Source organism: Penaeus monodon, chromosome 4 (genome assembly GCF_015228065.2).
Source record: "Penaeus monodon isolate SGIC_2016 chromosome 4, NSTDA_Pmon_1, whole genome shotgun sequence".
In the NCBI taxonomy this organism is placed as follows: Eukaryota; Metazoa; Arthropoda; class Malacostraca; order Decapoda; family Penaeidae; genus Penaeus; species Penaeus monodon.
In genome coordinates, this window is record NC_051389.1 from 33,768,815 (window position 1) to 33,783,814 (window position 15,000).

General features: G+C 42.0%; 1 protein-coding gene across 1 annotated transcript in view; it reads right to left on the reverse strand.

The window, feature by feature from the left end:
- Positions 1-14,513, reverse strand: part of LOC119572534 (4-coumarate--CoA ligase-like 9) — a 31,781-nt gene extending 17,268 nt beyond the window's left edge. Inside the window, exon 1 of the mRNA XM_037919639.1 lies at positions 14,270-14,513. Within this exon, the coding sequence (XP_037775567.1) occupies positions 14,270-14,498 (229 nt within the window). The 5' untranslated portion in view covers positions 14,499-14,513. The remainder of the gene's footprint in view (positions 1-14,269) is intronic.
- Positions 14,514-15,000: the final 487 nt, after the last annotated feature.

A 15,000-nucleotide genomic window follows, 5' to 3' on the forward strand; every position in this document is an offset into this window, starting at 1 on the left:
AAAATTTTTGAACTTCCGGGCATTCTTCCAGGGGAGGCCTACTTTTTCAATTTCCAGAGATTATTGATTCCTTTTGTTTTTCATTCTTATAACCAGTTTTTTTTTTGTTGGATTTTAAATTAAAAATCTTCTAAAAATTCACATTTTAAAAATTTTTTAAATGTTTCCCATTTGTTTTAAAAATTTTTCATTTTAACCCAAAAGCCCCGGGAAAAATTTTTTAAAATTTAAATTTTTTAAAAATTTTAAAATTAAAAATTTTTCCCCCAAAAACACACACCAAACCCAAATTTAAAATTGACTAATATTTAAAAAAATTCCCCAAACCACCCAAAATGTGTTTTTTTATTTTTATAATATTTAAAAAAATATAATATTAAAAATTTTTAAATAATATTTATTTTTTCAAAATTATAATTTAATAAAAAAAAATAAAAAATTTTATATATATAAATTATAATATTAATATATAATAAAATATATATATAATTTTTTATTAATATATTATTATATAAAAAATATATATATATTATTATTTAAAATATTTAAAACAAACAACAACACACACACACACACACACACACACACACCCAAAAAAAACCAAATTTAATAATAAAATTTTAAAAAATTATTATTTTAAATATTTTAAAATATATATGATAATGGTATATATATTATTATAATAATAATATATATAATTTATAGGAAAAAATTATATTATATTAATTAAATTATATATATAAATATTATATATATATATTAATATATATATAAAATATATATTTTAAACAAAAAAAAAAAAAAAAAAAAAAAAAAAAAAAAAAAATATATATATAATTATTTAATATATAATATTATATATTATAAAATTTTAAAATATATTTTATATATTATATATATTTATTAAATAATATAATATATACAAAACAAAGGGAAAAACCAAAAAACAAATATATATTTTAAAATATATATATATATATATTATTAATAAATTAATATATATTAAAAATATGCACCGAAAAATTTAAAAACCCCAACACAAAAAACCCAAAAAAACACAACAAAAGACTGAAAAGAAAAAAAAAAAACCCACATTTTTTTTATTTATTTTTTTTTTTAATTATATTTATATATATATAATTATATATAATATTAAATATAAAAATTATAATATATATAATTATATAATACAATATAAAATATAAAACAACAACAACAAAAAAATATATATATATATAAAAATTTATATATAATATATAAAATAAAAATATAAATATCATATATTTTATTTTATATTTTTATATTATATATATATATATATAAAAAAAATTTTATTATATATATATTTTTTTATATATATATATATAGATATATATATTTATATATAATATATATATATTATTTAAAATATATATATATTAATAAAAGTGTGTTTGTGTTTTTTTTTGGGTGTGTGTGTTTTTGTGGGGTGTTTTATATACTGCATATGAAACTTTTTGTTCCCTTGCAAAAAACGCGGCTATTGGGTTTTTGTTGCAGCGTGATCAAGGGACAAGACTAGGTGAGGAGCCGAGCACCACAGCCCCTTGAGGGTCCTTTTTGGAAACGGGTATGCCTCCTTCACGGCTTTACCGCGATGACAGGAAATAACGTCCCTTGCCTCGTCACTTTGGCAACGGGGGGCAAGTTTTATCTTTAGGAGAAAAAAATAGTCATCTAGAAATTCTAATATAACGTTGCGGTTGCCTAGATTGGTAACCCCCTAACCTTCATACAGTCCTGTTGACTTGGGCACGACAGAACTCCCCGTCTCCATTTTCCAATAGCATAGCTTAAAGAAAAAAACACGGCCATGATATGGGCTTATCCACTGTTTTGGTGCAAGTTAAGTCAGCTGTAGGGTTTTATTTGGGAAAGATGTTTCCAAGAACCGAATAGGAAAAAAAAAAAAATTTTGTAGGCCTGTATTCTAAATCAGGCTCTTTCTATTTTTTTTACCCCCTATTTACTTGTGGGGGTGTGTGTGTAACCCAAAGAATGAGATAAAAAAAGTAAAAATCAAAGCAAATTGTAAAAATGCTACATTATGATTTTTAACTTAATCTAAAAAAAATTTGACTAAAAAAGGGGCCCATATTTTCATTTTGGGCCCGCCAATATATGTAATCTCCATGATCCCCATTTTCTCTCTTTTCAGGAATTTTATTATATTTTGAATAAAATGATGGAAAAAACACTATAGGGGAAAAATATTACATGGGGAGGGACCCAATTTTTTATGTGGATGTAAAACTACTTGGTTTTTTTTGGGAACAAAATCGTTTTTAAAATCATAATTTTTATTCCCGAAAAAATTTGGTCAGGTTAAGGCCCCCCTTTTAGACACCCAGTTTCTGTTTAAAAGTTACTCAATGCGTCATTCGTGCTTCAACCGGGGATGATAAAACCATCACTGTAGGAAAGGTAAACCATACGCTAAATTTGACAAATAAACAAATTCTGACATTTCTTCTTTTGTCTCAAAGTGCAAATAAACCAATTACAAATATATAGAAGTTGCTGACAAAAGTATACAAACATCGACCATGTATATTCAGGCCGGGGTGCTTATTTGGTTCTTATTTAACGAAGGTTTACCAAAAAACAAGGATTCCCAAAGACCTTTCAGTGCGGAAATTACACTTCATCTCACTCAATAGAATTTTAAAACTTTTTGGGTCTACGGTACCTGGTTGGTTGTGATAGGGCTATATAGCTTCGGGGTATTTCAGTGGTAAGTTTCGTGGTGGGCACCACGGTGGGTAAGGATAATTGGTCAGGGGACAAGTGGAATACTTGCGAGTCGCATTTTTGCACGTGCGGGTCCTTCAAAAGCTTAGCCGGGGAAGCTCAGCTTATTACTGACTATCCTTTAGCTTAGGGATATGATTTGGTTTTAATTAATATCAAATATTTTCCCCACTTTCAATTGTAGCAGAAATGTCACAAAAGTGTCGTGGAATCGTTTATCCTCGAAAACCATGTCCTTTCAAAAAAGAGCTTGAAAATATCTAGTATTCATATTACGTATTACAAGTTTTCTTTCGAATAATAAATAAAAAAAAATAAATTGGTAAATTCTTTCCCGAAGCTACAAATTTTGGTTTCCAAAACTTTTCAAGACTCATTTAAAATGGGTTTTAAACCCCCTAAGCTTTTCTTAGAAGCCTTTTTAGGGTCCCCGATTACCCCAAATTTTTTTTAGATTTGGTTAAAAAAAAAAACTGTTTATGTATGTAAACTTTCCCCGGTCAGTCAGTCTTTCTATGATCGTATTTTTAATAAAAGAGGGGGGACAAGAAATCCAACCAATGTATTCTCTTAGAATTAACGAAAGTGGATGTGTAAATAAAATAAGTCACCTTTTGTTTTTGGATATAAAGAGAAAAAAAATACAATTCCATTCCCGTTTTTCACTCAGGGTTCGAACTAGTGTTGTGCAGAGGATTAGAAAAGGGGTATTCGCAAAGATTTTTATGGGCATTTCTTTTCGATTCCCGATATTTAGTATGAATAGTAATTGGGGAAAGAACATTACTGCCTTTAGCTATATGCCTTTTTGTAGATCTCCGAAACCGCTAACACTTGATATATTCCGAAAATGTTTCCTTTACGCGCTCTCATTGGAAGTGTTTTAATGCCTTTATTTTTTATGCCCGTTCCTTTATACAAGAGTCCCCCTAGTACCTTTCTATACGAATTTTCGGCATTAGGAAAAAACCCGTGCACACCTTTTGGTGAATGGGCCCCATTTCGGGCGCGTCTCGGACTGGGCAGACCTTTTCCCCCCCAGGGGAGGGGTGTCTGGCGGCCTTAGAAGGCCTGCCTTACGGTGTGGATAGAGTTGTCATTCTAATTGCTAGGGACTGTGGTCTGGCAGACCATCTGCATGACTGCCACTCTTCTCTATTTTCGAATAAGGCGATAGGCCAGGTAGGAGCCCCCACCTTGTCCAGGCTTCAGATCTGGTTCTGATCTAATAGCTGCCGCTAGACACGAACACTAACTTCCGTCCTGTGATAGGAAGTACCTGGATAAAAGTTAGCTTCTCTCCCTCACTGTGATGAATAAGTCTGTGGTTGGCTACTTTAGAGGGATGAAGGACTTACTGGAACGGTACACGATCCCCTCTTCTCTCACTGAGGTGAAACAGCCTTGGGTGTTTTGCAGAGAGAGAGTATTCACTTGGCCATAAGAACTGCTTGGAAATAAATTTTAGGCTTTCTCTCCCTCACTGTGATGAAACAGTCTGTGGTGGCTGTTTTCAGAGGATGAAGGAACTTGTCTGAACAGGCTACAGACCCCTCTTCTCTCACTGAGGTGAATCAGCCTTCAGTTGTTTCAGAGAGAAAGGGATTCACCTAAAACTGTGCCCCTGCCATGGGAAATGCTGGAAAAAAAAGTTAGCTTCTCTCCTCACTGTGATGAAACAGTCTGTGGTTGGTTTTTTCAGAGAGATGAAGGAACTTAACTTGGAACAGTAACAGGAAACACCCTCCGTTCTCTCACTGAGGTGTACAACATCCTTTGGTGTTTCCAGAGAGAAGAGGGATTCACTTAAAAAACCCGTCCTGCCATCAGGACACTCCACTGGGAAGGTGATGTTAGCTTCTTTCCCCCTCGACTGTGATGAAACAGTCTGTGGCTGGCTGTTTCAGAGGGATGAAGAACTCACTGGAACAGGTGCGGACCCCCCTTTATTCTCACTGAGTGAAACAACCTTTGGGTGTTTCAGAGAAAAAGGGGTTAACTTTGAAAAAGAGTACAGGGTCCTCTCTGGAGGAAGGGAGAGGACTGCCTGAAAAAGTGAGAGCTCCCTTCCTTACTGAGGGAGGACGCAAAGTGTTCCTCATGCTGTCCTGTAGGTGGAAGGGGCATGCCCTCCTGGGCTACTCCAGAGGTTTCACACCTACCCACACGTGTTTGCACGTGGCGTGCAGCCTTGTGAAGCGAGGAGCGGGATTTCCTGGAGGTTGAAGCGTGCTGTTGCACGGTCGTGTACGCCTGCGGCTAGCAACACGCCTCTTTGGTCCTCTATCCCGGCAAGACAGGCGGCCTGATCCAGGCCCGGTCAGGTCAATCGGCTGAAAAAGACTAGGGAGGCTAGGGTCAAACAGTCATGCTGCTGTTGGTACTCACACTGTCTATGCGTGCCACTGCAAACGGCTAATTGGCTGCGTATTTTTCCACTCAAAGAATCACCCTTTGTTTGTTTTATGCTGTGTTAGACACTTGGTTCTAACTTCAGGTGTTCCCCCTTGTTGAACTCCGTGGTGGGGTGGGGGTGTGTGATGTAATGAAAGCACGCCAATTAAAGTGGAACTCAATAAAACAAAAACCTCCCACAGCCCAAGGTGACTAAAGTGAATGACGACCTGTGCAAGGCCCAGACCATGGCAGCCACCCTGAAGCCATACGTGCCTCCGGGTGGCAAAAGAAAACCCCGAGCACAGGATGACACTGTCATGCCTGCTGCCAAGATGGTGAACAAGATAGAAAAACCATGTAAGAATATGTCTGTCCACCAGATTGTCCAACAGATGGACTCTCGTGCTGGCCCCTCCAGGCCAACATCCAGACTAGGAAGGCCTCTGAGCACCCCCCAAACGACCCCACTGACCGAATCGGGAGCAAACCAGCTGAACCAGCCGAAACAGCTGGTGCCCCACGAGCAAGCCCCAAACGCCGAAAGGGCGGACCGAAACGACCGAGGACGGAAACCGACTCTGAGCGAGAGTCTGGACCCCCAAGGCGTTTCCCACAGTTCAAGGTCCCTGTCAAACCCGAAGGCTTCGACAATGCCTACCAAATGGTCAGGGCATTGGAAAGCCAACGCAAAATCCAGGTTGTCAATCCGAGTTCGCGAGTTGATCAGGTCATGCTCTCATGCCCAAAGATCAAGCACCCTTTTGTTTCCTGCAGGAAACAGAAGGAGCTAAATAGATGGAGGAAAGTGAGCCTCTCGCCACTGAATCCCGATGAAAGAGGGTCAAGATGGTGCTACTTGCTTCTCAGTCTCATATGATGTGGAGGTGATTGCATCACACCACAGTCGTGGGGCTTCCCGATGTGAAGGGGAGACTCCAACCAGGTAAGTCCTGGTGACCTGAAGGTGGCCCACCTCTACACTTGATCTGGGTAACTGGGGTACCTACAACCTATGTACATATGTGCCTGATCCACTGCGTGTTTTCAAGTGCTAGAATATATGGGCACCACCAGGCAACTGCACAGCCACCAAATGTGGTGTCCCTGTAGCAAGGCAACACACACCGGGAAGGTGTGCATTAAGGCATATAAGAGAAAAGAAGGACACAACAGCCAAATGTCCTAACTGTGCCAAGAGGCATCACGCCTGGAGCCTGGCTTGCTCTGTCAGGAAAGAGGCGGCCCTCAAGCGCAAGAGTTGCCTAGTGAGCGAACCAGACTTTGTTCCTGCCCCCCCAGGCACCATGTCTGGGGGAAGAACAAAAGTCGAAAGCTCTCCCGACCTCCTAAGGGAAGGAAGCTGCCCCAAGACCGAAAATGGAGATCTCCGACAAACAGATTTCCCCAAGTAAAACAAGTGGCAGAAGAACCCTAAAAACAGGAAGAAAGGTTCCTACGGCACAACAACGTCCTCCAATAAGCAGAAACAGGCCTCGCTGATGGGGACATGTCGGTCCTGCTGATTCCTGTAGTCACAGCAGGGGTCACACATCCTTGTCCAAGGACCAAGGAAGAGGCGGATAAGGCAGTCGAGGTCGCCATGTACGGCATTGAACAGACTGTCGCACCATAAAAGGGGAAGGAAGTATGGAACGGGCCAAAACCCCATTCCTCATACTCACCCCCAGGTTGAGACTCCCCTCCCCACTCCAACCCAGTCCATGCCCTCCAGGCAGAGCCTAGCCAGGCTGTTTCAGTGCAGAAACTGAATCAAACAAGCTGACCCTGCCCGTCAAGCCAGCCAACCCAACAATGGCAGAGAAACAGCTTGTGGCCAGAGAAAAGCCAACACTTGAAAGTCAGAGCTACCAAAGCTCTCCACCCCCCCAGGGTGGGGACCCAGGGATAGCCTGACAGCTTAATTGAGACACCTCAAGCAGTGAGGATCTCACAATGGAGTTTGTCAGACTCCGACTGTCAATCGAATACGACGAATGTCTCTGATGTACTATCAACTAGTAACATCATGGCTCACAATCAAGTATTCTGCAGTGGGCATCTAGGCTTCTCACAAGGAGTGGCCAATCCTCCATGCAATATTGCGATTCAAGGAGCATTGACATCGGTCATGCTCCAGAGACACATTACAGTGGAAACCTGTTCGCTTCTCTGGGTATCACGTCTTCCCCTGCACGTGCTGATGGGCGAAAAGATCACCTTGTCAAAGCAACAATTCCCTGCTCCTCATAGCCGATGCACCGCACTGTGGATATGTTTGAATTTTCTTGCGTCAGATTCACCTGTCCGGGGGCCCTGTATTGCAACAATGTGTAAGCCGACCAAACTGTAAGTAACTTAGACATCAGCAGTCTGTGCTTTCTGCAGCACACGACCCGAGTGATCATCGGGGGAGACTCAATGCACACCACCCCAATCCTGGCTCCCTGCAGGGCACCGGATGCGGCTGGCCGTCACATAGCCCAACGTGCTTTGAGACATTCCCCGAGATCGCTCTCCCTCAACAGCCATGAGTCCACGCATTAAGAGGAGGGGTCCTAGACCTCACCCTGGCCACTGCGACTCTGAGGGAGGGATTGGCGCTTGATTGTTTCGATGAGACCGTCACTAGTGCCATTACGGCACTATAACTACCCTCATGGATAGTGGCCCAGCCGAAATGGCCCGACCGATCCAAGATGGAAAAATCAGACCAGGCCACTGCGGCGTTCCAGAGCACCTTGGCCCCTGTCTGAGAACATGAACCCACACAAAGCGAAAATGTGGAAGTTGCCCCCCCCCGACACTCAGACTTGTAAATGCCATTGATGAGGCAGCCTCACTGACCATACCGAAACTCGGCCTGGGTCGTAGGAGCACAAAGACGCCTGGTACTTCATGATGAGATTAGGGAGATTCACCACAGGGTAAATATGTGCCGAAAACATTCCGTGCTGGGGCAAAGACCCCTGAGAACCTATCCTCCTAAGGAGGCTGTCAGGGATGCCAAGGACCTGCCAGCAGATTCAGGCGGAAAGTTGTGTGAGTCCATTCGAATCACCATACCCACCCTCTCAGAGCTATGGCAATGGGTTCAAGTGAGCTACCAGCCGATCAGCCGCCGAGATTGCATGCACCAGTACCCCAGTCATAAGGCCAAGAGACTGGCGCACGAGTTCTCTGTGAGAACAGTAAGCAACAGCCTGCCTCAGCCGACTGAGGGCAAGACAGAACGACTACACCGACCAACTTGCTCACATCAGAGAAGGGCAGCCGAACCGATAACTCAGACGTTTCTTTTCTCTGAGGGACTAAAAAATGCTATAAAGCCAGTTGTAACACAGCCCCGGGCTCTGTACGGTGATCTCGTACCCCATCATTTCCACCTGGACTAGTAGGTGAGCTTGCATTCTGCAACTCATCAACAGTCCTGGGAAACTTCCACTCTACCCAGAGTTGGAATGAGGGCTTACCAATAGTTCCCATCCTAAACCAAAGGAGCCGGGGAATACTGCCAAAAAACCAAAAAAAAAAGCTCTCTCGTCAGCTGTCTGGCCAAGACTGCCGAGCGGATGGTACTTGCAACTGCTCTGAATGGAAAATGGGACCCCCCACATGAACACGCTCCACGGTGCACCAGGGGCATGATCACAGCGCCAGCATAGCACGCTCTTGAGCACAATAACAAGGCACATCTGTTGCCAGTATTTCCTAGACCTGGAGAAGGCTTTTGAATTGGCAGTCCTCTTGGCCATTCGGACGGAGAGCCTGATCCAAAAAGGAATCAGAGGTAATCTCTTGCTTGGATACGTGGGGACTACTTTAGGAATAGAACAGCCAGAGTCAAATTCCAAGGTCACCTATCACAGCTCATCCACTAGAGAATGGAACGCCACAGGGTGGGGGTTCTCAGTCCGCCCTCTTTACACATTAATGTCCTGTATCCTCTAACATAACTCCCAGTGGGGTGGCAAGATCCTCTCCTATGCGACGATCTTGCTATCATCTCCACCTGGACCATACTGCCCAAACAAAGCCCAGCGTTTGTCCTGGACCTTGTATCCGAGGATGTCTGCAGGACAGACTACAGTCTCTGCAGCCAGATCCAAGCCATGGCTCTGAGACAGAGAGTTCAATGCACAAGTTGAAAATCCAGGGAATGGACTTGGAGTGGGTTTCAGGACTAACCTCTACCTTGGGTAAGGATAGACGGCCCTCTCCTTCCTCGAAGGAGTCCAGTACCTGGTTGACCGAACAAAATCAACTGTCTGTCATGAGAGCAATGAGTGGAAGACGCATAGGGGCCAGACACAGTGTACTAAGATCATTCTATGACTATGCCTCCCTTGTTCTGATTGGCATTGAGAGAAAATATAAAGACCAACTGGAGACAGTCCAAAACGAAGCCGCCAGGGCCATTCTGGGTGCCCTAAGGTGGGCGAAGATCCTCAACTTCCCTATGGGAGGCATCCTTCTCCCCTTGGCTTCACGAACTGATCTAATTGGCGCCATCTTATATCAAGGTCACCCAGGCTCCGGAACACAAGCAAATACTAAAATAGCAGACGCCTTAGAACAGATAACGACTGTTTTGCAAACACTTCCTCTGTCTCACACAACCCAGGGTTGAATACGCCATCAGCTCAAAGAACCACTACTTCCTGCCAAGGGCATGGACTTTGACGAAGCTCTGCCGTGGGCACAAACCTCGATAGAGTTTCTCGGGTCATTACACTGGCAAGCAAAAAGATGAATATTTTACGCCTAAGACCTAAATGCAGAAACCTAGAGGGTCATTGCAACCATCACCCTCCGGGCAGCAGAACATATTCCCAGATGGATCGGTCGATCCCTTGACCCACACTGCAGGCGCCGGCTTTGCCAGCAAAGGATGCCACAGAAATCCATGAGGGTAACGACAACGCCTCCTCGCTACAGCAGTTGCTATCATGGGACAATGAGCCCTGCGTCGGTGAGGAAGGACACGTGTCTACACACAGACTCTAAAGGAGCCGTCGGCTGTCTCAGCAGCACTCACCCACTACAATATCTTACCTTCTGAATAACCATCCTCCACTGGCACAGAGGAGTTTTGCACAGGGTAGAAGAATCATCATAAACTGGGTTTCCCAGCCACATATGGATCAAGGGATGAGCTTGCTGACAGATTAGCCGAAGGTGCCCCCTAATCCCATTATAATACATCAAGCGAAAAATTACTCTAGAGGAAGTGTACGGTGACGGCCACCTACTTCCTCCTCAAGCTTCACAGTAGAGGACGAGATCCTCCACCTCGGCCAGCTGGTACCATACGCCACAGGCTATGAACCTTGCACTCTCTGAAATAAACAACAGAGGTCCGAAATCATGGCGCACGAGGAAAGGGGGGGTGGGCCGCCTAAGGGGGTTTTTTACTAGGGTGCTGGCAGATCATACGAACAATATAGAACGTGAAGAGAGGTGTTATAGCACGCATTGCGGAGAGCAAACGCCACAATTGTACATTACTTAGATTGTGTCAGATAGGCATCAAGTGCACACGCAATTCTAAGACAAAGCCCGCAGAATATAGCCTCGTGCTGGTAAAGAGATTATGCGAGATGCTTACACCACGGCCACAGGAGCGCTGCTGGCATATCCTACCGCACGGTAAGCCAGAGTGTCAAGAAACAATGGAGACAGCCTCTAAAAGCTGACACAGGCCCGGGCATAAGTGAAAAGGCCCGAGCGAAAAGCCAGAACTTCGCAAATCTCTAGCAAGCAACCTCCAGCAGAACCAGACAACGGCAGCAACACCACAAGGACTGCCCAGTCCTTAGCCGACTGGGGAGCCTGCCGACTCCCCAGTTTGATCTCCGACTTCACCACCACACCAGCCAACCTGTGGGCACTCACACACACAACAAACACTCCCCACAGAGATAAGACTCCATACTCAATAGAAGATGACCAACACCATCTCTGTACTGGTGAACCCGGGAGGACACGATATGGTAATTTCGCTCGCTCGCTTTGCTGCACTCTCTGGAGGGGATTACCTGTATCAGCACGACCCCGCAACCTGGAGTTCAGCGTAGTTACCCATGTTGGGGTCACTCAGGTCCCAACCATGTCCACGCGCAGTGGATCAGCGGGCTCCCCTCGTTCCCTGCGCGCTTACCCAGCGCTCGTGTATTTAAGCCGCAGAGCCTGAAACGAGAGCAGCCGAGCCATAAGTGAAAGGCCCGGGCGAAGCCAGAACCTCGCAAATCTCAAGCAGCAGCAAACGAGATCCTCCAGCAGAACCAGACAACAGCAACAGCACCACAAGGACTGCCCAGTCCTTAGGCGACTGGGGAGCCTTCCGGCTCCCCCGTTGAACACCCAGCCATACCTGTGGGCACTCACACCCACAACAAACACTCCCCAAAGAGATAAGACTCCAGTAACCTTAAAATAGAAGATGACCAACTAACATCTTCTATAAGTACATCAAATAAATGCTCAGTTTAAATTGCCAAAATATGAAGAATTTTCAACGATGTGGTATTGACTTCGGTTGGATAAATATCTTCAAAATCATTCTGTACCTTTATAACATAAGCCTTCTTTGGTAAGGTTAAGCAAGTACCAACACGTTGGATTTTTCCCAATACTTGAAAAAGCAACGCGTTGTGCTATTTTATGTTATCTTTTAAACTCTGCCTATTAGTCTAGAAATAAGCCTGGAATTCGTTATGAGCTGCCAACTTCATTTATTTATTTGAGAAACCTAGTCATGCTTATATTTTACAACAGATCTGTGTTACCTATATATTTTTTTTTATCATTCTGTATCCAGAGATCAAAGAAATAAACCATGAACATAGAGATTATTTTCGTTTTTATAGAGTCATCCGGAATACCTGGAAACTTTCCCTCTCAAACACACGGTGTATCAATTTATTTCTTCGATTTGTATATTGTCAATAACGTGTGTGTGAGTACAATATGGACGTAATATGGCTTTGGTAGTAATGGATATTATAAAATATAAGAGAAACTTTCTAAAGTGAATGAATTTAAATAAACATACTCATATAAAGCCGATAATCTATAGATGCATATATATATATATATTATCTGTTATATCTATATAATATATTATATATATATATATAATATATATTATGTATGTTTGCTATATGTGATATATATATATATATGTATATATATATATATGTATATATATATAATATATATTATATATATTATAATATACATATATATATATATATATATATATATGTATATGTATATCATATTATATATATATATATATATATATATATATATATATATAATATATTTCGTTACTGTAATCGGACGATGCGTGTAAAATGGCTGTGCCATGGTAAGAACTCTAGCCTCATAACGAGAATGAAAACTGATACAATATTACAAAAATACCAAACATGGCATGCCAAAAAATAAGTGCTGACCGATTTATGTACTCTGCTTCTTGTGCTCATCTGGTTAAAAAGTAGGTCCTCTCCTTATTCCCATGCAAAGGGGCATACTTATTATAGTATTAACCCAAATGAGACACTAGCAGACAGAGGGGGTGTATGGATGTGTGAAAAGAAAGAGAGAGGAGGGGGGAGGAAGCATGAGCATGTGTGTGTGTGTGTGTGTGTGTGTGTGTGTGTGTGTGTGTGTGTGTGTGTGTGTGTGTGTGTGTGGTGTGAGAGAGGAGAGGAGAGAGAGAGAGAAGAGAGAGAGCAGAGAGAGAGAGAGAGAGAAAGACTAAGAAGGAGAGAGAGAGAGGAGGTGAGGAGGGGGAGAGGTAGATAAGAGAGAGAAGAAGAGAGAGAGAGGAGGGGTGAAAGAATGAGAGAAGAGAGAGCGAGGCAGAGAGAGAGAGAGAGAGAGAGAGAGAGAGAGAGAGAGAGAGAGAGAGAGAGAGAGAGAGAGAAAGAGAGAGACAGTAAAAGAGGGAGAGAGGAAGAGAGAGAAAAGAAAGCATGGTTATCAATTGTGTTGTGGTTGTGGGGGGGTGGTGGGGGGGGGGGGTAATCGTCGTAGCTTAAAAAAAAATGCTCAATGCGAAGAGAATAGATAGAGAGATAGAGAGGAATAGATAGATATAGATAGATAGATAGAGAGAGAGGAAGGCGAGAGAGAGAGAGAGAGAGAGAGAGAGAGAGAGAGAGAGAGAGAGAGAGTCTCTTAACAAGTCTTAAGCAGTCATTTATGCTGTTATGTCATTATGGATAGTCTGATTGTACTGCGTGGAATGAGGTGTTCGATAGTTTTCCCCCCGAAGTCGCCCTCTGCCCGGCAGTGCATTCACCGGCCAGTCAGCATTTATGAGGATTAATGATGTCATCAGCCAAAGTTCCAACGCGTAAGAGTTTGTTCTCTACCAAAGGCGGTTATAACCTTACAGGCTTAAATGTACCGAAGGAAAGGCTTTGCATATTAATCTGTTGATATATCATAGGCTGTAAGACAAGTAAATGTCCGTGATCATTGGAATAATCCAGATGCCTTAGATTCAGACTTGTCGGATAGGATAAGATGCAAAACTTCAAGCAACTCCACTTTCCATATACGAAGAACAGTGGGTGTAAATGATATATATAAGTTATTTTTTTTTTTCGAAATCTAAGAAATACATTTGAAAGTTTCAACAGCCTTGCGAAAGAGTATTGTGTATAAACGATATAGATTGCAGAGTAATCAGGTACAATTTCCATTTTATTTGAAATTTCTATGTTTTCTTGGATTTTAAAGTATACTTTTATGGTTTACTATTGAGCATTATATGTGAAATTATTATTTTTTCTTCAAAACTGTACATCAGGACAAAGTTCCGATGAATTATAAGTAATAAAACTTGACTTTTTTTTTCGTACAGCAGATGAATCTTGGTGATCTGCCAGCCTTGGTGTCTTCATTTTAGACTAAACTTCACCACATACTGAGAAATTTAGCTAGGTAATAATAATAAGAATGATATGCACAACCTTTTATCTAGTAAAGAATGAAACAGATTCCGTAAAATAATGAGAGAGAAACCAATTGTGATATCAAGAATGAATTACTAAAGTGGTCCCAAATTCACCTGGCTTAAGGGTAGGGCTGATGGGGGCACAGGTGGCTCCCCTGTGAAGGACGGCCAGCATCGCGAGGGGGTAGTCGACGTGGTTCTTTGTGACGAGGAGGACGACGTCGCCGGGCCTCACGCCGGCGGCCTTCAAACCTCCGGATGCTCGGGGAATCAACTCACACAACTCTGCGTAAGTACGTCGACCTTTCTCCTCCGCGTCCACCTGGAAATTGTCTATATACATTAAATCGCAAACACATACACACAGACAAAGTAAACAAACGCAAACACACACGCAAACACAAACAAAACACACACACACACACACAAACAAACACACACACACACAAACATACACACACACACCACCATACACCACACCAACACACACACACACACACACACCCACACACACACACAACACACCTATATGTATATATATTTATAATTATATCTCTATTATATATATATAATATATATATGTATAATATACAGATACATTACAATACAACATAATATATATCTATATAATATATAATATATTATATATATATATTATATATTATATATTATATATAATATATTTATATATATATGATATTCTATATAATATATATAAAATAGAGAGAGAGAGGAGAGAGAGGAGAGAGAGAGAGAGAGAAGGAGAGAGAAGAGAGAGGGAGAGAGAGAAAGAGAGAGAGAGAGAAAGAGAGAGAGAGAGAGAGGGAGAGAAGAGAGAGCAAGAG